At 45.9% G+C, this 27,124-nt stretch overlaps 1 protein-coding gene across 3 annotated transcripts in view; it reads left to right on the top strand.

Annotated features, from left to right (window-relative positions):
* Window positions 1-840: 840 nt before the first annotated feature.
* The window catches only part of ralyl (RALY RNA binding protein like), a 61,144-nt gene continuing 34,860 nt past the window's right edge, over window positions 841-27,124 (top strand). Inside the window, exon 1 of one of the 3 annotated variants that reach the window (XM_049012376.1) lies at window positions 841-1,182. In XM_049012376.1, the coding sequence (XP_048868333.1) occupies window positions 964-1,182 (219 nt within the window). In that variant the 5' untranslated portion in view covers window positions 841-963. The remainder of the gene's footprint in view (window positions 1,183-27,124) is intronic. The other 2 variants (XM_049012375.1, XM_049012377.1) reach the window with 2 other exon arrangements.

The raw sequence follows: 27,124 nt of genomic DNA, 5'->3' as shown, positions 1-27,124 counted from the left end.
TATAACCTTTATTGACCTCTTCGGGGAGACCCCCACCCGTCTGACCAGAGCTTCTTCATGGCAGTCGGTTATATTTAAGAGGACAGCGCCCTGTAGACAGAGACCCCCCACCACCCACCCCCCATGTACAGGGGAGCAATCAGCAGGATCTGCATCCAGATTCGGTGTGAGGAACCGTGCATCCAGGAAAGGCGGCCAAAAGTGAGGAAACACCACTGATCTGCTACACGGACAGATGTTTCCGTGAAGAATGGAGTGTAAGGGAGAGGCGTGGCCAGGCACACTGTACACCGGAGTATCTAAGGATGGCAGGGCAGCTGGCGGGGCGTGTTCAGGGGCTGAGGGCAGGTGAGGGGCTTCTCCCATACTTCTGCCTGGTGAAGAGTGGAGGAAGGAAGAACCAGGTTCTGGCACCGAAACACAGGACAGATCCAGGGTGAGAACCTGTAGAAGGTCGGTGAAGTATCCAGCGGGAGGAGGAATCACGTTAACAAGCAGAGAAGAGAAAAACGGAAAAAAAGTCACATGTCCGGGATTCAGTCTCCTTACAAACCACCAATCAGCTTTCTTACTGTAAGCTGGAATTAGGGGAAAAACATCACCATTATTATCCTTTTCAATAAAATAACCGTTATTTTTTATAAGGAGAATTAAAATTATTTGCTGAAACTTTAAATGGCTTGCAATAAACGGGTAAGAGTAGGAGAAACTTTTTAATAACATCGTTGAGGTTTTTCCTCTCAAATGACATTTAGTGCCGGGTGCGTTGCATTTCCTGGATCATAGGTCAATGAGTCAGGCACCGGGGTAATATTCCGAGGTTTTATATTATATGACATTAAATCGCGTTACTGTCTTTTCTCTTCACTATAAATTACAAATAAGCGCACCGATCGTAGTGGCGTTCTGCTGGGTCAGGCAGGGGTGGGGGTACTGCATCTTTAAAAAAAACTCCCCAGGGAAATGAACTGCGCACAGTTAAAACAGTGGGATGGTAGGAGCGCGGCGTGCACTTCGCCGGGCTGCAGCGGGCTTCCCGGGCGCGATCGTCGGCCGGCTCGGATCCCAGGCACACGGTACGTCCGGGACCGGACCGAACCGAACCGAGCCGTGTCGCTGCCCACCGCCATACTGTGCTTTCCGCCCTGTCTCGTTTTTATAGCGACATTTTACTCCCGATCGGTGAGTACATTTCACAGTGGATTTTTTTGGTGATTTTTAAACCTCTTTTTAATTTTATTTTCGCTTCTTTTGATGGTGTTGAGGATACGGATGCCTTTAGCGCTCTTCCTCCAATGCTGTGCTTTAAATCGCGGCTTTTAACGAAGGGATTGCCGCTCCGCGAGGTTTTTCCTTCATTTTCTGTTGTCTTGACTTTTGCTGTATCTCTGCTGTTCTGTCTATCTTGTGGTGCCGATGATCCGTTTTGTGATTTTGTGAAGACCTTTATTTTATACACGTCTTCTTAAAGAGTCTCATTTTTAAGCCGTTCTCCTATTTTAACGTGAAACTTTCTTGCAGTTCGTTGCGTTTTTCTTCCCGTTACTTTTTCATTTCTTCTTTTTTCTTTCTTTCTTCTGTATATTTAATACACTGCGATTTTTGGATCCACGTATATGTTGTGAAAGTAGGTCAGGTTTTCGATTTCTTGCGAAAGAAGATGCACATATTGCGGTTTTAAGGGGATTTTCGTAGGCTATAAGGACTGCCGTGCGTAGTGGTACAATTTATGCTCTTTGGGATGTTTTTCCTTATTTACACCAGCGAACTTGCGATGTGCGATATAATTACGTTTTTTAAGAGTTTCGCTTTTGATAAACATTTAATTAAATAAAGAGCAGGTGCTGACCAGCATTGATGAACTTCATGTGTGTCCTGGCTCGCCGTAAATCGCCTTTATCGTCACCCAAGAAGGAGAAAGTTTGTCAGCATCATTTCTGCAGGATGCATATAGGAAAAAGGCTGTCATTTATCCCTTGGCTGGTTCTCTGGCGTGTTCCTCTCATTTATCTGTTTTGCAGCATATTCTAATTTGACAAGTCTCCACTTCACGATCTGCCATAAATGTTAATACCCACTACGAGGAGTTACAGCCGCATGATTCTCCTGTTTGTCGGCCTTATTTCTAGCATAAGTGTCAGCAGTCTCTTATATATAAATGAACGATAGGTGGTCGGACGGAAGCAGCCTTCATTAAGCCGGTGATGGAGGAGCGCTGGCGGCCGTGTTATCTGTGCGCCCATGCCCGCTCCGTGTCTCCGCCTCGGCGCTCGCATTTATACCCACAGACCGACACGTTTCGCTACTGATTGTTTCATGCGGTCATCAAACAGCGTCTAACCTGCCTGTCAGGAGGTGTGGAAATACTGCAGATAAGCGGTGCTTTATATGCCGAGCGGCGAGGGAGATCTGTGCAGGAGATATTAAATAAGATTAGGAATGAAGTATGAAGACCATTGGAGTGGCAGTATTACTGATATATGCCAGTAATCCTTGCTCCTGAGATACAGTCATGCGTGAAAATGGTTTTCTGTTACCTAATCCCTCAGTGTAATATTTAACTTCCCCCCGAAACGAAAACCTTAAACTTACAAACTTATCGGCCCTTTCCTGGATGAAGAATGTATCTGATTTAGCGGTGATTGCAGGTTTCTTGTCTCTCTCCATGGTCCTGAAAGCCGGGTGTCTCTGGAATTATGTTTTTTTATAGGCAAATTTGTAGAATGGCAGATATAATCGTATTAATATATAACGGGCGTAAAGTTACCTGCAGGTAATCATCATGCCTGAGACGTGGCTGGATTGTGGAAAAATCATTGTTTCTTGCTGGTCTTAACCTGCACTTTAAATGCTAATAAAATCACAGATGTTTTAGGGGTCGTTTGGGTGCGTAAATGCTGCAGCGTGGTGATTAAAAACATCAGGTTGTCACAAGATGTGGCCTTCAACTGCACCCTCGATGAATTCCCAGTATCTGTCGGTATAAATTAGTTGACAATTGTCAAGATTAGACTTTTAAAGTCAGTTATAATGAAAGTCACTTTTGGTCATTGGGCTCAGTGCGTGCTTCAACAGGTTAGGACATTATATTCGTGTTCAGAAGGTCGTTGGGTCAAATCCCTGGGTCAGTGGAATGATTTCGCAACTGTTTATTAATTTGGGTAAAAGCATCTGCTAAATAAATAAAACGTAAATGAATAACGCATATTCTCGTGTAGCTAAATGCTGAGCACGTTGCCCCTGGGGATATATCGGTCACCCGTGAGTGTCAGCCATTACCGAGGTCTGTTTAGATTTTTGTCAAGGCCCCAAATGTCCGTGACCCTTCCGGCATGAGGCTGTGTCTGTGGAGTCGTGGAATGTCTCACATCCCAGCATGCACTTGCGCATCGTGTTTTATTAGGACTCAGGACTCTCCTACATGCCAGCCTGCCCCCCCCCCCCCCCCCCCCCCAATCACTGCTGTCTCCAGCCATCGATTCACGGTTGCTGTCCTTTTGAAGCTGTCTGTCGCCGTGGTGATCCAGCTGACAGCTTCCTAATGATGCGTTGAGTCCTGTGCAGGCCTGGGCCTTCAGGGAAGAGATAGGGGGTGTTATCACCCCCTCCATCATCCCTGGGGCAGACAGGGGTCCCATGCGGGGTGACTGGGCCTCACGCCCCCCCCCCCCCCACCCCCGCCTCCCCTGTGCTGCTAATCTTGTAGTAGATGTATAAAACATAAAATTATTTATTTTAATGCAACGCTTTCTGATGTATGCATTATGATAAATATGCACATATTAATTTTGGGCTTACATCTGGTTAGGAAGCGAAATATTAAATTTTTCAATTGAACTATGTGCTGCTTTCTGTTTCAGTGTATTTCAGTGAGTTTTTTGTTCATCTCTGAAATCCTGTCTTCCTGACTGTCTGCTTTCCGGAAGTTCATTGTGTGAGCTTTAACTGTAGGAGAGCAGATGGCACCTTTTTGAAAAAAAAAAAAGTGATTTGTGTCTAAATTTCTGCTGCCGCTTACCATCAGCCTTACACTTTTATAGTTTTATTATATATTTTTGCTTTGGCAGTTATTCCTGCATTGAGTTTCCCCCCTTTCGCCTCCCTTCTCCTGTCTTTTTAGGGTGACGTCTGTCTGCCTTCTGTGGTTACAGTAACCGTTGGGCAGGTTGAGTTTCCCTCCTTCTGCCCTCCATCCAGTAAATGCCATTTAATGAGGTCGATCTGGTCGATTAAACCCACACTGGAAGACCAGGCCAGTGAGAGACTATCAAATGTCAATTATATTGAACTACGGTAATTATAGTTCAGTGCTTAAATGAAGTCATTAAATGATAGAGCGGTTTAGTCAATTCTACCCTGAAAACCGTATTAGGTTACAGAATAATAGAATTTTATGTAAAAAAATAAAAAAATTAAAGGGCGAAAAACTGAATGAGATATCAGCAGGCTGTGGGAGATGGGCTGTGAATTGCATGCCTTTTGTTGCTGAATGAGTGATACAGGCCGGTTTTATTTTCTCCCTTAGCTCTTCCAGTGCATGTTAGGGCAGTGGGAACTGAACATGGAGGCTCCTCCAATAGGTCGTGTTTGTAGACGTATCCAGTGACACCGGGCGGGGGTGCGGCCCCACCGTGCCCATTTTCTGAGGCACACATATGCCACTCCGGGCAAACTCGCGGAGCCCGCTGGGCCTGACGCAGTGTGTAATATGCCCCCCGTGCCACGCCCCCACAGTCCCCCCCATAACTGCTCTCCATGGACATTGGCCCAGGGCTGATTTGTCTGGCAGGTCTGGCCAGACATCATTTCACTCACACGAGTGCGCAGACACTCATTCATTAACATGCGCACCTGTCGATCGCACACACACCTACGCGCACACAAAACTTATGTGCAGACACATTCCCAGAACGTGAATTATGGTGTGGATTCCTCACACACGTACACACAAGCATAAACACTAACCCACCAGCACAGCGCAGCAGAGCCAGTGATGTGAGTCTCTTGCAAGCACATTTTATGACTCCATTTCATTAGGAGAGTACAAGCCCTGTTATTATCTCGATAAATTTGGGAGATACTGTGTCTATAAATGATATAAAACCCATTTTGCTCTATGCATTTCTAAAGAGCTCCACTGAACTCTCTTAATTTGTTGAATCTGCATTTAACAGAAGCGCCTGAATCACCATACTGGCTAATAAGTCATGCAAGCGCAGAATGTAACTGCATGTCTGATGCCGATGTTAAATGGCAGAGGTCGTCATCCATTAATGTTATTACCGTCAGTTCAGGGCCTGGAGCAGAATGGTTTTGGGGGGGGCAGCTTTAAGTATGGGGTCTCTCCTCTGCTTTTAAGTGGTCAGCTGGCTGTAACCTGCAGACCAGTGACCGGTTAGACAAACTCTTCATATAAAATCACTGAGCAGATTCAAAATAAAACATAAAATCGATATATGAATGAGTGTTTTGTCTGGGGAGGGTTTTCCTATAGAACGTTAGCTTTCCTGGTGGATGGACGCGCTTCGGCTCTGGTTGATGGTTTCAGGACCCTGGACAGCAAACCACACTCATCTTCTGGGTGGGTTGCCTCAGCACCATGGACAGAAACCATTACCTCCAGCAGCAGCGGTACATACCCGGGCCAGAGCTGTCCCAGCGAGTGATGTTCTGGCCGGCATCTTCCGCTCGCTGGGCTCCCTGCCCTGGACAGGAAGCCGATCCAATGGAAGCGTTATCGCTAATGGAAGTTTCCGGAACGCTGCTTTCTTTTTTCTTTTTTTTGGGGGGGGGGGGTTTGCATGGTGTGTCAGTGGTTAGCGTTGTTGCATCACACCTCCAGGGTTGTGGGTTTGAACCCCATCTGCACTCATGTAGGGCTTGCACATTGTCTCATATATAACAGATCTCCTCTTGCAGTCTATTACTCTGTGTGTGTGTGTGTCCTATGATGGACCGGCATCCCATCCAGGGTGACCCCAGCTGTGTGCCCTGTGCTGCCTGGGATCAGCTCCAGGTCCACCCACCGGCCCTGACCCAGATAAACAGTAGGACGATGCATGGATGGATGGCTGTGTTCTGCCTGCTCTCTGTTGCGGGACACGCAGCCAGTCTGGCTTCTGTACCTTTCCTACATCTTTTGTCTTTAGGCTCATAACAGCTGCCAGAAAGACGCCAGTTACAGATTCTCCAGGATAAATTATTCATTATTTCACAGAATCTCTGCTGCGTGAGTCATTCTCATCTGCTGAACTCTTCAGATGGAGAATGAGGTCATGTCTGAGTTCACGTTTGGCACGTGGGCACCCGCCACACCACCAAACTCACATGTAACCTCACAGCTGTGCACATGCACATACGATCATTTGAAAAAGAAAGTTCGCTTCCTTTCAATTCTAAGGATTTACATATCAGGACATAATTAAAAAAAATCCTTAGCAGATCTTAAAATTAGATAAATACAACCTCAGATGAACAACAGCAAATGACACATTACACTATGTCATTATTTATTTAACAAAAACTAAGACAAAATGCAGAAACAGTGTGTGAAAAATTAAGTACACCCTTAGTGCTTCTATAGAAAATAAGAGGGCAAGTAGCAGCCAGGTGCTGCTAATCAAATGCACTTGATTAATTGGTCATCAGCAAGTGTGACCAGCTCTATAAAAGCTGAAGTTTGTCAGTTTGCTGGTCTGGAGCAGCCAGGTGTGTGTTAGCACAATGCCAAGGAGGAAAGACATCAGCAATTATCTGAGAAGCAATCAATCTGGGAAGAGTTATAAGGCCGTTTCCAAACAATCTGAAGTCCATTGTTCTACAGTGATAAAGATTATTCACAAGTGGAAACATTGAAGACACTTGCCGGTCTTCGCAGCAGCGGACGTCCCGGCAAATTCACCCCACGGTCAGACTGCGATGCTCAGGGAAATTGCAAAGAACCTAAGAGCTACATCTCAGACTTTACAGGCCTCAGTCAGCATGTTAAAGTTCATGACAGCACAATTAGAAAAAGACTGAACAAGTATGGCTTGTTTGGAAGGGCTACCTGGAGGAAGCCTCTACTCCCTAAAAAGAACATGGCAGCGCGACTTAGGTTTGCGAAGTTGCGTCTGAACAAACCCCAAGATCCCTGGAACAATGTCCTTTGGACAGACAAGACCAAAGTGGAGATGTTTGGCCATAATGCACTGCACCACGACTGGCGAAAACACATCTTATTAGCATAAACACCTTATACCAACTGTTAAGCATGGTCATTTTTGTTAATCTGTCGTATGCTGTTGTACACCTGAGGTTCGATCTAAATCATTTTCGAACCTGCTAAGGATCAGATGATTTTTTTTTAATTATGTCCTGATACGTTAAACCATGGAACTGAATTTTCACACGACTGTACATGTGGAGACTACCGCTTAAAGACTATTTATTAATTCATTCAGTTGTAGATCACAGTTTGAAGATGCTTTAACTTTATAGAAAAGTCACAAGCAGGATTGTTTGTGAAACAATCAATGGGAAGTCGAACCCAGGTGCTTCTGGGTTGGAGGAGTACGCCCCCTTCAGGCTGAGTGGCTCGCTACAGCTGTGCGCCTGTGTCTGTTTGTGCGTTCTCCATTCTCAACATTAATCAAACCCCCTTTCTCACACTTTCTGTGCAGAAATTAAGCCACCAGTTTGCACATGAAATCAGGCAGAAAATAAAACTCTATTTTTAAATGAGGCATGAAAGCCTCCCGACAGGAAGTGTCACCACCAAGCCTCCTGCCAATTCGCCCCCAAAAGGAAGTTAGCATTTAGCATCCATCTCCACTTTGATTTTTATTTTAGCATCTCCGAGGTCCTCCTTCGAAATCAGCAATGCTGATGTCAATTAAGCTTCCCAGACCGGTCTTGTACTAACAGTGAAAACATGATTAACTTATTAAAGCCTCCTAATTGTGCATATTGAATAGGTTAATTAGAACATTTCCTCAGGCTTTGAAGTGAAACTCGACAACCTTGGCTAGCTATTGTATAAATACAAAACGTTCTCTAATGCAACTGAAAAAAATGGAAACTTATTAAACTTCCAGGCAATTTATTTCGCTTGCACCCATCATATATTACACACTCTAAATTAAAATAGCTTTTAAGTACACTCTATATCTCCTACTTTACATATAAATAAGTGCTCCACTGAAACATTTCCATCATAAACATTCTGTCTGGCTTAAATATCTGCACGTTAATAAATAATTAACACTAGATGATTAAAATCCACTCTTCTTACTGGAACGCTTCTTTGATCATTCTGGAAATGGATTAGTGTATGATATTTAACAAAAAGGGAACCTTAGTATATTGTTCCCATTATTCTTTCTTGTTTCAATTAATTAGAGATTATTAATAAGCTTTAATGCAATCCCAGTCCTTCTTCTGGAAGCGTAATGAATGTTTTGTTTGATTTCGTTTTATTTTGTTCCTACTGTAAGCCGCTCACTGCCGGAATCCATAGTCCAGCAGTGACTGTACATTGTTCAGCATGACCCCCGATCTGCACATGCTATTTCTGCCTGCTCACGGCGCCATTTACAGCAGGTTTGATACCCTCTGCCCTTCAGCTACCTGTGGCCTTTTTATTTTGGGGGGGGGGGGTTGTTCTGTGTTTTTCTCTGTGAACGTCCAACGAGTCTCCACTCCCTGTTGATCCAGTCGCGTTCAACCTGAGACTCTCTGGTCCCAGTACATTAGAAAAGTGCTAAGAATCACATGAATGTGTCAGTATTACTATCGCATGATTACAGTCACATGATTATGGCATTTCAAATAGACCAACAAATGAAAAAACAGTGCAGGACCCTGGACTAGCGCCCTCTGTATGAGGGAGGACTGAGTGCAGTTGCTGTCTCACTTTCACATTGACCCTCATATGGGAGGATGTGACAAGTGGTGCCTGCATTGGTTGTATTTCTCTCCACACTGAGTCACATGACTAGTGTCATGTCACATGACTGCTCTGCTGCCTGGGATTCTGGGCCTAGGAGAAGTGTCAAGTTCTCAATACCTCCTGTAGGAGTCAGTGTCTTGTGGGGAATGACTGTGTTGACAGTGTAGATCCTCCACAGCTCTTCATCCTTAATGAAGGGCTGCTTCATTTTCTTGACAAGCATCCATTTTTAACTTGCCAGAGGTTCTGCTGAAGGTTCCTTCTGGCCTGTAGGTCTCTCACCAGTGAAGGACAGTGGCACTCTCACGGTCCCCGAGGTCTCTGTGATACCACTGACCTGAAACGGAATCCTCACCGTGTGTCGGAACCCGCTGGCCCTGCCGTATCCAGATGTCCTCCTGAACACGTCTCTGAAGGTCTCTGACCTTCTGTTTGGAGAAGATTGCTGATGTCATTCCAGCCGCAGTCCGGCCACTATCAGCCCAACTGGTGAAACGCTTTGTAATGTTCCTTCCCCCATTTGGGACCTGCTCACAGGACGACTTTACAGGATGAAGCTATTTTGGATATCAAAATTATAACTATTTGTTTGACTTTTTTCACTTTTGTACCACTATTGGTGCAATGAAACGTGTTAAAATGTCAGCAAGTCACACAAGGCTCCATTGACGTTTTAGCCTAAGATGTCCGATCAGTCGTGGTCTGGAGGGCAGACGCTTGACACTTCATGTCATGGTGTCCTGAGATGCTCAGAAATGATTCGCTGAGACCCTGCGGACTTATTTGCTTTCCAGCGGGCTTCTGTGAGACTTTCCGAAATTGCTTTTCACAAGAACAATCAGGAAACGCGGCTCCGAGTGACGGGTCGGATCTTCGCGTTCTGGCCGTCCTGTTATCGCCCAGGAAGAACTGAGCTGAAATTGCAGAGACCTCATTACGGGTCGCCCCCCTCCTGTGGGCTCAGCCCGGCATCCAAACATCCGTGGTTCCTTCTCCCCTGTTTTAGTGGTACATTTGCATGAATCCTGTACTTCTCTGACCTGGCAGCCACTTAACAAGACGTGCTGCATCTTTCCCTACCATTACTCCATATAGATGTTCTCTATCTCTCTCTTTGTCTGTCCTTCTCTCTCTTATTCCTTGTCTCTGTCCCCAAACCCATTATTCCATCTCTTTCTCTTTCAGCCTTTCTCCTCTTCTGTCCCTCTCTCTCTCCTCCTCCTCTCTGCCCCCCTTACTCATCACTCCATCTCTTCCTCTCCTCCTCCTATTCCCTCTTCTGTCCCCCTCTCTCTCTCCTACCCTCCACCCCACTACCCATCACTCCATCTTTTCATCTCCCCCTCCTTTCTCCTCTTCTGTCCCTCCTTTCTTTCTCTCTGCCCCCTACCCATGATGCCATCTCTCTCTCCTGTCCCTCTCTTCACTCCTCTCTCCACCATATCTGTTTAGTTATTTGCCGATCCTCTCTCTCTCCATCACCTCCATCTTTTCATCACCTTGTTCCTTTTCATCAGCATCCCTTGCTCCTGCCCTGTCTTTCTCCTTCTTCACTACTCCCGCGTTTTCTCCCTCATTTTCTGCCACCCTCTCACCAGCTGCCGTTACAGATGGGCGAGGGGGGGGATGACTCCACCTTAATAACACCATCTATTTCTGCATAAGCAGAAGAACGGCTGTCAGCGGCTCGGCTGCTCATGGGGGGAGGGGAACGTCTCAGAATTAAAAGCAGGGGGGTTGGAAGAAGCAGGTGTGTGTATTTGTGTGTGTGTGTGTGTGTGTGTTTAAGGTGTGGCTCCCCGGTGGGTGGCACTCACTGGATCTGCACCCTCAGATAATGCCGACTCCTGTCACACACCCCCATCGCCTGCGACGTTACTCTGCCATGAAACTCCGGCACTCACACCATTATGGTACCGGAACTCTCCGTACAAATACTGGCTCTCTGTCTTTCTGTCTGTCTGTCTGTGTCTCTCTCACTTCCTTTCCTGTCCTTAACTTTCTCTTATTCCTAGGCTCTCTCTGCTTCACTCTTTCTATTTACCTGCCTGCCCCCAGCCCCCAAATCACAGCCCCCTTGCACCAACCCATTAGTGTCACAGACAGCAGGGTGTGACCTGCCCACACGGTCTTCAGCAGAACCCGTCAGCTGTAAAACAAACTCCTGACTATCGAGTCAGGATCCTTTCATCTCAGGGCTGGGGTCACATCGTTATTAAAGACCATTAAAAAGCTGATTAAACACCAGACCAGCTGTGGCATTTACACACGTCTCCGGATCAGAACCGTAAGGTTAGTGTAAGGTTCTGAGGGCAGGAAGAGCCGGGATCTGCTCTAGACGAAAATGTGCCCGACGCCCCCTCCACATTCCTCACTCCGTAGCACGGGAAGCCGGACGTGACAGACATACCACTTATTTATCCATCCATCCAATTTCCAAACCGCTTATCCTTCTGGGTCGCGGGTACTACTAATTTACAGGCAGGAAAAAAAAAGGTTCAAGGAATTTTAATTTGCAAATATAATTTTGTTCTAAAAATGTCCCACTCAAACAAAAATAAAATATAGTGACTAGGCATGAGAAATTACACAGAAACTAAACCTTCCTCAAATACGATGCAGTGCATTGGTGTTTATCCAGGTAGTGCTCAGTGGCTGATGTAAGGATCACGTCAGGACCTGTAGGAAGTTAGATTTCACCTTCCATTCAATTCAATTCAATTCAGTAAATTTTATACAGCACCTTTCGCAGCGGAGTCACCCCAAGGCGCTTTACATGGGCGTGTTGTGATACAGTGCAACATCATAAAGAGAGAACAATACAAAAACAGGGAAATGAAAGACAAAGAAATAAAAGGAAGCCAGGTGGCGATGGAGGAGAGGAACCGAAAAACATTTCTAAGGGCCCAAGGTCACCTGACTGCCCAGCCCCCCTCGCATGCTAGGATAAATAAACGAGTGGGCTTGCCTGCTAAAAGCAAGGTACAGAGTGTAATTAAGTCAAGTTAATGTCTGTCCGTGAGTCGGTCCTTTACGTTGGCCTGTGCAGGGTACAGATTGAAGTCGCCACCTGCAATGTTACAGTTCATCGGCCACATCCACAATGTCACCCTTCAGAGTCATCAAATGCCTTTTGAGTGTGTGTTCCATGTCTGCATTCCTTAGTTCATTTAACTCACTTTTTCATTTAGTTCGGGGCTCATTGGCGGGGGGTCAGAGGTCGCCAGTTTGCCAGGGGTGTGATTTTGCCTCTGATGACTCCAGCCGATCCTGACTGACCTGCTTCGTCACGCATTCTGTGCTTCACTCTCTACGCTCCTCTTCTTTAGGTCCCTGCTGAGGAGAGCGACAGCAGACACACCATCTGATATATAATCTCCGTTAAATAAGCCATTAATTAATCCGTCAGTCCCAGTTAATTGCCATTGTATATTTGTATAACCAAAGGATTATAATTACACAGTTATGGCCAGACCTTTTGCAGGGAGGCAGTCAGGCATTTTCTTAACTGAAAACTGGCAAAGAAACAAATATACAAATATGAATATTTAATAAAGTATTACTGTGGTCAGCCATACCGGAAGTAATATATTGAAGTAGTAATATGTTGATTAACCTTTTCACAATGTTGCCGATTGCTTAACCTTTTCACAGTGTTGCTGATTGATCTTATGACAATGGTGCTGATTGACATTGACATAACTTTGACATTGACCTTGTACAGAGCAGCAGAAAATCCAGCCATTTCTCATCTGCTCTGATACCTCACTGTCGATTGACCTTGACATTGATTTTGACCTTGTAAAGAGTCACAGAGAGATCCAGCAGGCTCTGATCTGCTATGATGCCTGAGCATGTCTTCACCTTGACAGAATATCGACCTTGACCTTGTACAGGGCTGCAGAGGTCCAGCCGGCTCTGATCTGATCTGGAGTGTGGATTGACCTTGATCTTGTACATAGCAGCTGAGACGTCCAGTAGGCTTTGATCTGCAGTGATGGCTCAGTGTAGATTGGCCTTGACATGATGTTGAATGTGATCATGTATGTAGCCACAGAGACGTCCAGCAATTGGGTTTAAATTGACCTTGACATAACATTCACCTTGACCTTGTGGATAGCAGTTCCAGCGGGCTTTGGTGTGCTCTGAAGACCGAGTACCATAACACATTTATTAACTGGACTGCCCGTTAAGTACAATAAAGCTTGAGGCGTTATGCAGGATGTTGTTGTTGTTGTTATAGAGACAGTTGTTTTTTCACAAAAAAACTTGATCCACTTTGCCTTTAGTGTGAGGATGTAGCTGAAAATTGCATCAGTAAGATGCACCACCCGGGATGCCAAACAGAAGTTGGTTCATCAACGTTTCAGAGTAAACATGCCAGAACATACAGCCTTTGACAAAAGTACTGGATCCCCCCCCCCCCCCCCCAACATCTTCCTGTTGCCTGAAACCTCATCGATAATTGGATTTTTTTTCGAATTTATTGAAATAAGTAAATTCTAGAGCTGCCGTGCGCCGTTAACCGAATGTTTACAGTAAGCGGTTCTTCTCAGCTATGGACGCTGCAGGTGGTCTTCGCCTTCGCTTCCTGGTCTCCTTGGTAATGCCCCGCATGTGCTAGGAACCTCCCCCCTCTTCCTTACCCTGCTCCCGTCCGCCCGGATCCTCGACAGGACTTTCCCGAAAGCTTTAAGCAGATGGCCCGCGATCGCCTCAGTTTGAAAATAGCCCCGACACTGCAGCCGATATTTATGAGCGAGTGAGTTTTAATGAACCGCCCTGTGAGCAGATCCCTCCGCTCGCCTAAGGGGCAGAGACCGTAATAACCGGAAAGAGCCATTATACTCAGCACAAGGCGAATGAATCGCAGTGCCGTTAATGAATCCATCATGGCTTCAGCTGCCTAATCGCCCCCCCCCCCCCCCCAGTCCCTGGGGTTCCCAATCTCGTTTTAATGAAGAGTGTCACGTCTCCAGGGGTCTGGGCACTCGTGTGTGTGAAGTGCTTCCATTCCCCTCGAACCCAGAGACGAGGGGGCCTCTGAGAGCCACCGGTTACAAAGATGAGCGTCTGCGGCAGCCGACCGCGGATTCAGAGCACGCCGGGAAGGCGCAAGTCCTGAGTGCAGCTTCGATGCTAATTCAGTTCCTGCCACACGCATTTCCCGGGAGACAGAATCTGCCGTTGCGTCAGGCTGCGGAGTTTCTCCTGCAGTACTGTAAGGTGTCATGTTGCCGTAATGTGCATGATCCGGCCACGTGTGTGAAGCATTGTTACGTTCGACCTTCAGGGCTGCTCCGTAACACCTGAGTCCAAGAAGCAGGCCGAAGACGGAGATGATTCCCGTGTCCGTGCTGAGAATCCTTCCTGTATCCTGGGCTCCCGTAACCACATCCTCTTTCTCCTGTAAATAATGTATCGCCTCACACCTATTACGCTGCCAAAAGGCCGCAGAGACCTTAGAGAAAGTGTGAGGAAATGTCTTTTTTATTATGCTTTTTGTTAACGCAATGTGACGGATTCATATCCAGTGTATTTTTCCGGTTCCAGTGAGCCGAGTACCAGATTTCTAAAACAAATGGACTGTAGCTTCAGAACAATTAGTATCTATATGTGTGTGTGTGTGTGTGTGTGTGTGTGTTAGAAACACCTTACATGTTTGTTTAAATTAATTCCCCGCAGGTGTGTTTGTTTGCATGTGCGTATCTGTGTTAGGGAGATCTTAAATGTCTAGGTAAGCTTGTTCTCCAGCGTGCATGTTGGTGTGTGTGTGTGCGTGTATTTGTGAGTGTGTGTGTATTTGTGCAGGTAATGAACAGTGTAAATGTTTGATGTGTCTGTGCAAACCGGCAGTCTGGCTGCTGTCTTTCCCCCGCGGTGTCGTCCAGGGTGGTCCGGCAGCTTCTGTTTCTCCTGCCTGATAAGGATTGATGTGGAGCCTTGGGTTCTGTTATCCCGCCTGGCTGTGATATTAATCCCATCCCTGCTCCCAGCTCTCTCTGCATGGGTCATATTACCTCTGTTGCTCCCTCCCTCCACTTTTATCGGCTTCCGTGTTTGCAGGTGAATTTAAATGCGGCTGGAAACGCCAGCTGGTAGCTCCAGCCTGTGTGGATTTAAATGTTATTCAGGGAAACTTCCCCCCCTCTTCTTTGCCGTGGATTTAAATGCAGTTGAATGTATCAGCCTGTGTGGATTTACATTCTGCCAAGGCGCCGGGGGGGGGGGGGGGGGGGTGTGTGTTTGTGTTCGGATTTCACCAGGGCGTGTTTATGTGTGTGTGCCAGACCGCAGCTGAGAGCGCCAGACGGCGTGAGCTCGCCTATGGCTTCAGCCTAAGGAGGCGCCGGCCTCCAAGGGCCATCGTGCCTGAGCCCAGGGCTTGGTGCTGTGTGCCGACCCCGTCCGGGCCAATTTCTGGGATAAGGATGGAAATAAGAGAAAGCTTACTTCAGAATTCCCCTTCTCATCATGGTAACGTGTAAGAGGAAAGACGCATTTGGGCATAAGGATCTGGGAAAAAGGCTCTGAGCGAGTAGGAATGCCTGATTAACCTCGTTGTAGACACATTCCTTAAAGCCTCATAATAGACTTTCTGTTTCCAATTTCATTATGGACACTACCTCTTAATTGCACTGTGGACACGCCCCTTTAATTCCAACATGGACACTCCCCTATAATTCCATCATGGACATTCACCTTTAATTCCATTATAAGCACCTTTAATTCCATTATAAGCATGTCCCTTTAATACCATCATGGACACACCCCTTGAATTCCAACTTGCACCCGTACCTTTAATACCATCATCGACACACCCCTTAAATTCCATCATGGACATTCACCTTTAATTCCATTATAAGCACGTCCCTTTAATGCCGTCATCGACACACCCCTTGAATTCCAACTTGCTCCCGTACCTTTAATACCATCATCGACACACCCCTTAAATTCCATCATGGACATTCACCTTTAATTCCATTATAAGCACGTCCCTTTAATACCATCATCGACACACCCCTTGAATTCCAACTTGCACCCGTACCTTTAATACCATCATCGACACACCCCTTAAATTCAATCATGGACATTCACCTTTAATTCCATTATAAGCACGTCCCTTTAATACCATCATGGACACACCCCTTGAATTCCAACCTGCACCCGTACCTTTAATACCATCAACGACACACCCCTTAAATTCCATCATGGACATTCACCTTTAATTCCATTATAAGCGCGTCCCTTTAATACCATCATCAACACACCCCTTGAATTCCAACTTGCACCCGTACCTTTAATGCCATCATCAACACACCCCTTAAATTCCATCATGGACATTCACCTTTAATTCCATTATAAGCATGTCCCTTTAATACCATCATGGACACACCCCTTGAATTCCAACTTGCACCCGTACCTTTAATACCATCATCGACACACCCCTTAAATTCCATCATGGACATTCACCTTTAATTCCATTATAAGCACGTCCCTTTAATACCGTCATCGACACACCCCTTGAATTCCAACTTGCTCCCGTACCTTTAATACCATCATCGACACACCCCTAAATTCCATCATGGACATTCCTCTTTAATCCCACTGCAGTCTCGCCCCTTAGCTCTGTCTGTCTGAGGTCACGTGAGCTACTGAGGAAAAGGAGCGAAACTGTGCCGAACAATCAAGAAAATAAAAATTTCTGCGCAAAAGTTAATTGAGATTCTAGACATTTTTAACCATGATGCAAATTTGCATATTTTCATTACACACTCAAATAAATCCACAGTTACCAGGATACTCAATTCTCAATACTCAAATGGATTTGCTTGCAGGTGGGTGATTTTATCATTGGGACATTTAAAATGTGTACGCTGATGCATGGGAATATAAATAATATTGGCTTCCAATCCACTGGATACTTGAGAACAGCCATCAGAGGACTTTAATGCTTACATTGAGTGGCTAGATGAGACCAAGAAGGCAACAGGCAGCCAGATTAAGATAACTAGATTACTTGAAATGAATAAGGCCTCCTGAAAACCAATCACACTAATCCAGCAGCTGCACAAGAGTTTCGACTATGATGAGGTCAGTAAAATTTGACTGCGCGGCCGTTTCCAAATCGACGGCAGGTCAAGACACCAAAGTGTCTGAGAGCGGCGGTATTTTAATTTAAATTCAAGGTCGGAGGGCCCGTCAGGCAGAGTGGCAAGATAACAATCCTCAGCAGTGACAAGAAACGGCGGAAAACGGCGGAAACGCTGAACATGCAAATGAGGCGATTTATTGTGTTTACTCTTATCCTATCCGCCTGCCTCTGTATTCATCTCAGTGATCTTGTCCAGTGTTCTATTACAGCAATAATTTACGCTACCACGTTGAATATTATGCTGCTAACATTTGTGACATCTATAAAAGTGGGGGGGGGGGGGGGTAGCACAATTTCAAACAAATTTGCTGGGACTTTTACAAGTTTATAACAGAAATTTGCAGACTCGGATGCAGTTACGGCATGTGTGAAGGTAAAATGTGGCTGTTTGCTGTCTTTTGTAGTGTGAATTTATATGGTCATTCTCATCTGGAGAAATATCCCTGTCTGGGTATATAGTGCAAAATTCAAGCCTTCCAGCACCAGGTACAACCCCCCCCCCCCCCCACGCCATTGTACTGAACAGAGGAAAACCTGCCTCATCCAACAAGAAACAGCCCACAAACTCGTTCGTGTTCATGCTGAGGGGGAAAGTGGCCGTGATTTAACAAAATGTCAGCGTACCTTCGCTTCCTGGGGCCCAATTTGGGTCGGGTCAGATTCATCATGTTTAAAGACCCCCTCATGAGAAGAAGGATGAACGCAGAGCAGGTGCAGCTTAGGATCATGGAGACCAAACAGCGCCACCTAGGGCGGGATAACAGTAATGCTGTGACTTTCCCATCCGCTTGCTCCCATCCCTGCCGGTCCCCATCTAGAGCGCGGCTAGAGAGCGGCGTGGCGTCCTTCAGGGTTTGCAAATCGAGGGGAAAACGGAAAAGTCACGCAGCGACTGCTGACCACAAAGCTGCTGTCCTCACACCGGGAAAGGTCATGCGGCATGCCGCTGTCTGTCCAAAGAAGCAAAATAACAGTCATCCTCATCACCGTCTTCATCCTCATCACCGTCTTCATCATCATCAAATCAAAGCAGACACTCTGAAATATTCTGAAATGATAAAGGCAGAATATCCGTCTCGGGTGCTGAGTGATGGTAGATGGTCAGGGGAATGACCTCATGAAGATCATCAGCTAAAGCGCCATGTGAATGTGTGTGTGTGTGGAATAGTTTATATTACATTTTGGGGGGCAAATGTCCCCCACAGTGTAATAAAAACCTGATAGTGGGGACCATTTTTCCAGTCCCTTCAAAGGTGCAGTGTGAATGCAATCAAAAAAGTAAAAATGCCAAACGTTTTCTATTTTGTTTGGTTACTTATAGTTAAAGTTAGGGCTGAGTAGGGGTCAAGGTCGTCATGCTGGGATTAGAGTTTTCCCCATAGAAATGAATAGAGAATAATCACATAAGGGCTGCCCCCCTGAAAGTCCACGATTGAAATATTCAGTTGGAGAACAATGAGTCAACTGCAATCTGTCAAACAATTGTTTTTTTCCTGTTAGTTTGCATTACAGTAACGTGTTGAAATGGATAGAAATTTACAAATGGGATGACAATTCAATGAGGAATTACGAATAAGGGGAATCATATGTATATTTTAATGTTCTAGCAGGACATCTGCTAAAATAAATCCACAATAGCAATTACGTGGACAGCAATGGTGCACAGGTCAGCTTGCCAGAGAATATTCCGGGTGTGAGTCTCACGACCCCCTTGTGAAAATGCTGCAGTATCAGCCTCAGAGTGGAATTGCTTGCTCCGCTCACAAAGATATAATTACATATTTGTGTATAATTTGTGTGTTTGTGTGTGTATGATCTAAATAATACAGCATACTATGCACATTAGACTTTCATATACGTGAAATAGATATTCATAATTTTGCAGGCATAATTTGGTCAAAGAAACACCGGCACAGTACAGGAGGAAGATCGTTTTTAAGCAAGTGAGGCATGTACAGTATAAGCCCCTGTTTATCAGCTGAGGATAGTGCCTGTAGTGACAGTGACTCTCTCATGCTGTCACTACAGACTGTTCTAGAAACAGAGCCGCCTCTTGATAAATAGCTAGCTTCTGTATGCTGGGCCTTGGGGTCTGAATCCTGGAGCCTCTGGCTGTTAGGCCAGAGCATGTCAAAGGAGATCCACCTGGGGGAGGCACATCAAGGGGCGTCTGCTTTGACCGCATTGCTCAACGAAGTTGTCTCCATCGGGAGGCGTGGCCTCCTTTTTGCCGAGGTCACATGACATGTGACAGCCAATGGCTGGCCAGAGGCGACCTACCGCAGCCACTGGACTCTAGAAGGCATGAAATTGTCCCATATTAGTTACGGCTAATTGCTAATTGGTGTCTCTGAATGCTTTGGCTACGTGTCTGCTTAGGCTCGGTAATTACTGAGCTAATTAATGCCTCTGAAAGCCAAAGAAAAGGGAGAGGATGCAGACGGGTCTGTCAGAAACAGAGCAGGATGAATCATAAATAGAACTTGCATGCCGGTTTGCATCACTAGCATTTTTTGAAATCCTGGTAATTTGTTTGAAGCTCTTTCGTAATTAAATATTTTCCCTGTTAAAACAAAGATACGCAAATCATGCAAACGTTGCTCTTAAATCCAAAACAAAAGTTTTTTTGCAATCAGATGAAAGCAACGTCTAAAGAAACCTTCCAGTTTGGACAGGAAGTTACAGTGTGTTTTCACTCCCCAGAGCATCCTTCAGCTTAATTGAAGTTCTCCTTTACTACCCTTACTAGTTAGTTCTTCCTGACAGAGTGTTCAGCTGTGCTCATGTTCTGTAACGGATGTGAACCTCACAGATTTCTTACCAGGAATTAGACATGTAAATTGACTTAGGCTAATTGCATTCATATCAGGATATTTTTTTTTTGTATATCTGGCAATTGGACATGTACCTGAATAATTGTCTAATTTAGCAAAACATTTGTATCTTTGAACCAAAAATAGCCAAGTTCAACCTCTGGCTTGATATTTTTATTCAAAGAACATATCACTTCAGTGCATGGGAAGTCGACCAGGGTTTATTTCCACATCTGTCAAATAACAAAATAAGATGTCATCTGTTATTGGCTGTAACAGAACTGCAAATATCAAAACCAGCAGAATGTCACAGCCAGATTTCCTTACTTGACATCTTTCGAAAGAATTATTCTGAATGTTCCAGAGCTTAAATAAGTGTGTTTTTTTTTTCTGTCAGCCTTTGCCGTCAGTGAGAGATATGTTATAACTAACTACCACCTTTCACACAGAAACGCTAAGAATATGTTTTGCTTGTAAAATATATCATAAATGGCATGGCGTTTCTCCAGCTGGATGGATTTGCTTTGTATTCAGGAGAATAACGTTTATGAATTCTGTCGTTCATTTCATCTGTTAGTAAAGATGGATGATGGTCTGGTGTTTGGATAATATGGGGCTTATGTGTGATTATGATTTATCTTGTTTTGAAAGTTATCAGATTCCATACCTTGTTATGTCTGAGGTAACTGAACGAATCAAAAATCTCACCTTGAATTGTGCTTTTAACGTGAATTATCTGCACTTAGCTATAAAACAGACGCCGTTATATGGCGGAAAGGCACAGGAATTGATGCATCTTCCGTTCGGTCACGGTGTCTCGTTTGAATTCATTCTGCCGCATGCTGATCCTTGTTTAGCTAAACCTCATTCGGCTCGCTAATCTCGCACGACAGCCGCAACCAGGCTCAGGTGGACTGGTGACTGAGATGTGCCCTTAGCATGTGACTGCGGGAGCACTGCTCTCAGTAACGGTGTGACGTGTAACATGCCAGCACAGTCCTCTCCGGCTTGCACAGAATAGACAGCCAGGAATAAACATCCAAACATGCTTGCTGAGAAACAGCATCCCTGAATTTTAGGCTTTTTGTGTGTGTGTATGTGAGACCGTCATTCTTTATAGTGAACTTTTTAACATTCTGTTACATTCATTCTTTTGCAGTAAAGAGATTATTGAAAAAATGTTTTTTCTGCATTTGAAAAATGCATGTTTTGAAAGTGTGGCTTGGCGGGGTGACGTGATAAACGGCCTTCCTGGGAAATTACGCCCTGAAACGCGTGCTGCGGATCCTCCGGACACTAGATTGATGTCAGATGTTGTTGCTTGGCAACTGTCTGTTTTTTTTTTTTTTTTTCAAATCAGAGATGATCACCAAGATGCAGAAACCTGCCGGTACTCCCTCTCTTTACAGGGCAGTATGTTTCAGTGGGAAAACAAAGAAGACGAACCGAAAGGGTGTCGCGCTGCTGCCACAGGGGGCTGTTATCTGAAGGTGTTTGTGAAGTGCTATGGGACCCCACATCCCTGCTCTGGCCTCATGCTTTGGCCTTTTTCCAGAAAAAACAGGATGCATATTTGGGAATTGCTTTTTACCTTTGCATTAACAGGAACATGATCGTAAGCTCTGTTCCCGGACCCTGCGCTGTATTCTTCCTGGTCCACCAGCCCCCAGCGGCTCACTTCTTCCTCATATTCCTGCTGAGTTGGGTTCCTGCCCCCCCATCGCCGTCTTGGTCCGTGTTTCGCTATCGGCCAGAGAGCTTCCAGATCCACCAAGGAGCTTTTAATCTTTTATAGCGCAGCTTCTCCTCTCGCCCGGAGTAAAAGCTCAGCGCCCGACCCAGTAAGTGCTCAGCGTTTCTCCCTGCGTGTTAAGCTTTGAGAGGCCCCTGTGGACCGATCCATCACGTGGCAGGGACGGGGGGGGGGGGGGTGGGCAAACTCCTGGCGGCCCTCATGTGGGCCTGGGGGTTTATCTAGCGCTTGGGCGGAATTTAGTCCCCCGTGACATGGCTTGGCACTGGGGATGCTGTGTGGCTTGGTGGGTCCAGGTGCTGTGTCTGCGATCGGTAGGTTGCTGGTTCTAGTCCGCAGCCTGGCCCAGTTTGAGTTTCACCATGGGGCCACTGAGCGAGGCTCTTAATCCCCAATTGTTCCATGGACTGTCTGACTCTGCTTTCTCTAAAGGTATGCTGCTCTGGATAAAACCATTTGCTAAAAACAAACGCCGAAAAAGATCAGAAAATGATTCACCTTGGTGCTGGTCTTAAAATGGCCCAGACTGTGGCTAAACCAGATGCATCATGGATTCTGGGCTAGGGAGTAGACCCGATCGGATCTCTGATCCCCCTTTGGTACACGCCCACGCTCTTCTGGTGCTGATGCAGAATCTCCCTCTTGGCGTCGGTTCCCACTCCTGATCTGTTGCCCTGTTCAGACAGTCCTGATAAGTCGTAACTGAAAATGGAGAAACTGATATCTGGACCAGCATTTAACAAAAAAGACACTTAAAGCCACATGTAAGGAAGATGAGAGCAATAATACAGCATGAGATGATAAAAGAGATTCATTAGACCAATTCTGTTCTTCGATTTAGATAGCTGACTCTGGGTTATATGAACCCCACTGTGATGCGTCTTACAGGGCTGTGATGGGGGAGGCTTACGCCATCACGTATTCCCGCCATCAGCAAGGCACTGGGGCACTAATCTGTGGTTTGTGCATAAACTCCCTAACAGGCAAATTAGCCCATTACCACGGGTGCCAAATCATGCTTTCAGACTCACGCTCACGCAAGGAATCTTACGGCAAATTCAGTTATGAACTTAAAATTAGCTAGATCCAAAGCGTCGGGGTAGTTTGCAAACCGCACAGGCTATTTATAAGTTAATAAAACTGTCACATACATGTGAATATGTGTGCAGACTTGGTTCACACCAGCCAGCTGACCGAAGTTGACAAACCTGCATTTTTGGGATTCATACTAATGGCCGAACTGGAGCAGTAACGGAAATGACAGAAGATCCTGGAAGCTAAACGGCGTCTCTGGTGCAGGGCGATTTCTGCGGAGTTCTGCAAGATCCTGCCAGGGGACTCATCATTCATTCACCAGTGACTTTAATCAGTGTCACATGTCAGAGGCGACCTAGATGGATGAGGTTACTGCCATATTAAAGCCTATGACCTGTGTGGGGAGGGGGGGTGGGGGGGCGGTGACAATCACGCCACCTACGCCGATCGACATCCAAAATAAATCTACATGTGGAGAGAGAGATTCATTTGGGTTCCATAAATCGGATAATTAACTGTTTAACAATACAGGTGTTAGAGGTGAATCTGTGTGTGGTGGAGTGCACATTGGTTTCAGTCGCTGTAGCTGTGCTCAGAAGGATGCTGGTTTGAATCCCTGGGTCAGCCAAGTAATGTCACCAAGGCCCTCAAGCCCTGACTGACTCTGCTGTATCAACCCTTTGTTCCTTTGCATCAAAATGTTTAATAAAGGGCTCTAGCATTTAGCCGACCTGTAGAAGTGGTTTAGACACCCACCCCCCCCAAAAATAATCACATGGGAAGTGGTTAAAGGCTGCGGAGGGGGGATATCATTTGACATAAAGTTGCGTGTAGATGGCCTTGACTGGGAAGAAAAAAGCCCCTGGTGATCAGCCCTGGATGGAGGCTGCAGAGCCACGTCCTTCCCAGTGGGGTCTTGTTGGGTGGGGGGGGGGGGGGGGGGGGGGCTCACACAGGGCAGGCGGCTAATTGGAAGCTGCCACAGAGTTCGTTGGGAGTGGGAGGCAGAGAGCCGGTTGGCGTGAATTGTCACCTGCTTTTAAAGCTTAATGTGGGGGTGGGGGGTGAGGTGGGGGGGGGGGGGGGGGAGGTAGAAGGCTTCCCTGCTACAGTAAAGAGCTCCAGTGAAGCTGAAATGTCAAGCAGTCGGGTTTTACTCTGCGGAGAATGTGAATGTCTTCTCAGAAGTCCCATCCATTATGGGGGGGGGTCTCCGTCCTGTCCTTTCCTCCTCAGGTTATTTTCAGTGGTAATGGGGGAGAGGGCCTGCTCGCTACCAGGAAGTCGCTGACCCCACACTGATGGATACCGAAGGGTTAATCTCAGCACTGCTCTGCCTGTGCTGTCCTCCGTGCCCGAAGGAGCCATTTATAAAATGAATGATGTGCAGAGAAGAGAACTTCATTTGTTTTTTGTTTCAGACTTCATCCTGTCACTCTAGTCTGGTTGGGTGTGAGAGACACCGTGACAGGTGTTAATTGACCTGCTCTCCTGGGGTGCAGTAAGACTGTCTGACTCGCTGGTCTGACTGTGCTCTGTGTGAATCTACGCTGTATGACGATTCTCAGGTAGATAGTCCAGAAAGTAAAAATCCAGACCGAGATTTTGGTTCAACCAACCAGCTAAGGACTCTGTGACTGTGACACTTTATACACAGCTGGTTGGTTGAACCAAAATCTCGGTCTGGATTTTTACTTTCTGAACCTGAACTTTTCATCTCTTGTGATTCTGTGTTGTGTGACTCTGCTCTGTGTGGATCTCGTTGGTGTGACCGCTCTTCGAGAATATATGTGGTCTCACTCTGCTTGATGTGAATCAATGTGACTCTGAACTATTGCTATGCAACACTGACTCTCTACCACCTTCCAAGGCTTGTTTTTGCACGTATGTCTCCCGAAATCAATAAAAAACAGTGAATACATGTCATGAATCAGGTACATAATAGTAGGTACTTAATAACAGGTACATAATGTGTGCCTGTTTCCTAAATCGACTTATTCAACAAAAGGAGTGCTTTAACATTGTTTAGCATTGATTATCCTGACGACTATGAGTATTGATTAGCCAGTAGCCTTGCTTACTGAGCAGTGGAATGGATTTAGGTGTCAACAAAAACTGCCGGAATATTACTTTAATCAAATCAGGGAAAATACTTGTCGGTTTTAAACTGCTCTGCAGTGCTAACTATGAAGGGCAGTGTGTCTTTGGCCCGAATGTCCTTATTCTGAGTGATTTATCCATCAAGCATCCTGCTTAGGGACTATTTTGCGATGGGGGGAGGGGTATTTAGGACCAAGGTTGGAATGTGCCCTTGTTTCCCCCCAATTTATTGCATTTTTTCCAGGATGTGACAGCTCCATGGCCCTGAGGGAAAGGCGCACACGGACCCTCCGTCATTATTGCTTCCTGCCGCTGCCGTTAGCCCCTCGCTCTGCTGTTTCATTTAAGCACTGCGCCGTTCCTTAAGTTGATGGGTGCGGAACAGATCAGTCTTGGCGCTGCCTGCAAACTGCCATCGCCTCTCTGCTAATGTTACGGCCAACTATTGATGAACTAACGAGTCTTTACTACTAGAATCAGGTTTTTTGAATGTCAGCCTTGTTTAGATGTGCATGTCGTCCCGGACCTGCGAGAGAAGCCACTTAGCTGCCACATTCTCCGTTGAACAATCAAACCCCCTTTGCTCTCCTAGCTCCTCCCTCTGCACGAGATGTCAGGCGTACGTGATGCTACGTTTCGGGGGGGGGGCTCACGTGGCTCAGAGGACAATATTTGGTTAGACGTGGCACGTACAAGCTCCGTTATAGCAGAACGAGCCTCCGCTGCCTCGCTAATGTTTGCCGTCTCCCAATAAACCTTTTCAGAGCTTCAGAATGGAGCTTCGGGGGTAATTTGCTCAATTGAGCCGAGCAGTTCATTTGAGCGTTTTGTGAAAAGCGCTCAGGACACGGGATTGGTGGAGGAGGAGAGAGGGGGGGGGGGGGGGGCTGATTACAGCAGCTGTCAGGTGTGTGCACAGCCCGTCACAAGCTGCGGCGTGTTTTATCCGTTTTCACATATGTTAGATAGCCTTGCATTACATACGTGTTTCTGCTGTGGGGGGTTGGGGGTGTATATCTGAGTGGAACAGCCCCGGATAGAGAGAGTTGACCTCACCATTAAAATTACACTGTAGAGGTGATGTTTAATTCACATCATGAGAGTAACTGTTTTAATTTTTTAAATCCGCCATCACGGGAAAATCGCAGAGGATGACTCTTAATGCCTTGGAATGATGATGCAACCCGGTACTGACCCGGTATCTTTACACGGCAACGGGCCCAGTATGTTGACCCAGTCCCATTACACAACATCGGGCCCACTGCAGAGTTTGCCTGGCTGGTTTCAAGACTGGCCAGATGGTACCTCTGTCATAGCTGGATGCTGGTCTGATGCCTGCTATCTCCCACCTTTGAGTTCTGAGTATTATTATTAATAATAATTATCATTATTATAATAATATTAAAGTTTAATTTATATTGCGCCTTTCTTACACTCAAGGACATTTTGCAGTGTAAACAATAATACAATCAAGCAGCAACAAAACACAAGAGCGATTGATACATTATAGAATTCCTGAAATAAATGAGTTTTCAACTGATACTTGGAAATATTAAGAGACTGTACCTCTCGCAGATTGTGAGGAAGTGTTTTCCAGAGTGTAGGTGCTGCCACACAGGATGCCCTGTCTCCCCTAGAGGATGGTCTGAATTTAGGAACAGTCCGATGTTTGGAGCTCGATGATCTTAATGTACGAGCTGGAGTGTTGGGGAGAAGAACGTTAGACCGATATCGGGTGGAAAGTCCGTGGAGAGCTTTGTCAGTAATTAGCGAAATGTATTGCTTGATTCTATAAATGACAGGTTACCAATGCAGTTGGATTTTCTCCTGTGCATAAGTAAACAAGTAGCAGAGATCTGTATATACTGCATCCTTTTGAGAAGGAAATGTACTGCATTAAAGAGATTCTCCCCATAGACATGCTGTACAATGAACTGGAAAGATCATAAGACAGTAAAGTTACAGAGTAAACTGAGTTTTCATACAGATTCACAGAGAGAAATCCCAGGCAGGTTAACAGCCTGAAGAGAGGCTGCTCTGCTCTGCTTCACGCAGCTGGATATGGAAATCGGCGATCCTGGCCGGGATGGACCTCACACCCACACTCTGAGCCGTCTCCAAGCACTGCGAGGGGCTCCGTCCTCACAATTCAGGGCTTAAAACAACCTGGAGGTCTTTGAGTCGGAATTCATTGAAAAAATACATTTAGTTTCTATCCATGCCTCCTCCATTCTCCTGCATTCCTCTCCTCATTTCGGGTCTTAGACTTCTGCAATTATATCGTCTTTTTTGAAGAATAAACGTCTCCGGTGCTGCTTTGTACTTTTACCTGCGTTTTT

This window comes from Brienomyrus brachyistius, chromosome 4 (genome assembly GCF_023856365.1).
Source record: "Brienomyrus brachyistius isolate T26 chromosome 4, BBRACH_0.4, whole genome shotgun sequence".
In the NCBI taxonomy this organism is placed as follows: Eukaryota; Metazoa; Chordata; class Actinopteri; order Osteoglossiformes; family Mormyridae; genus Brienomyrus; species Brienomyrus brachyistius.
Note: the sequence above shows the minus strand (reverse complement) of the source record. Positions and strands in the feature narration are given on the sequence as shown.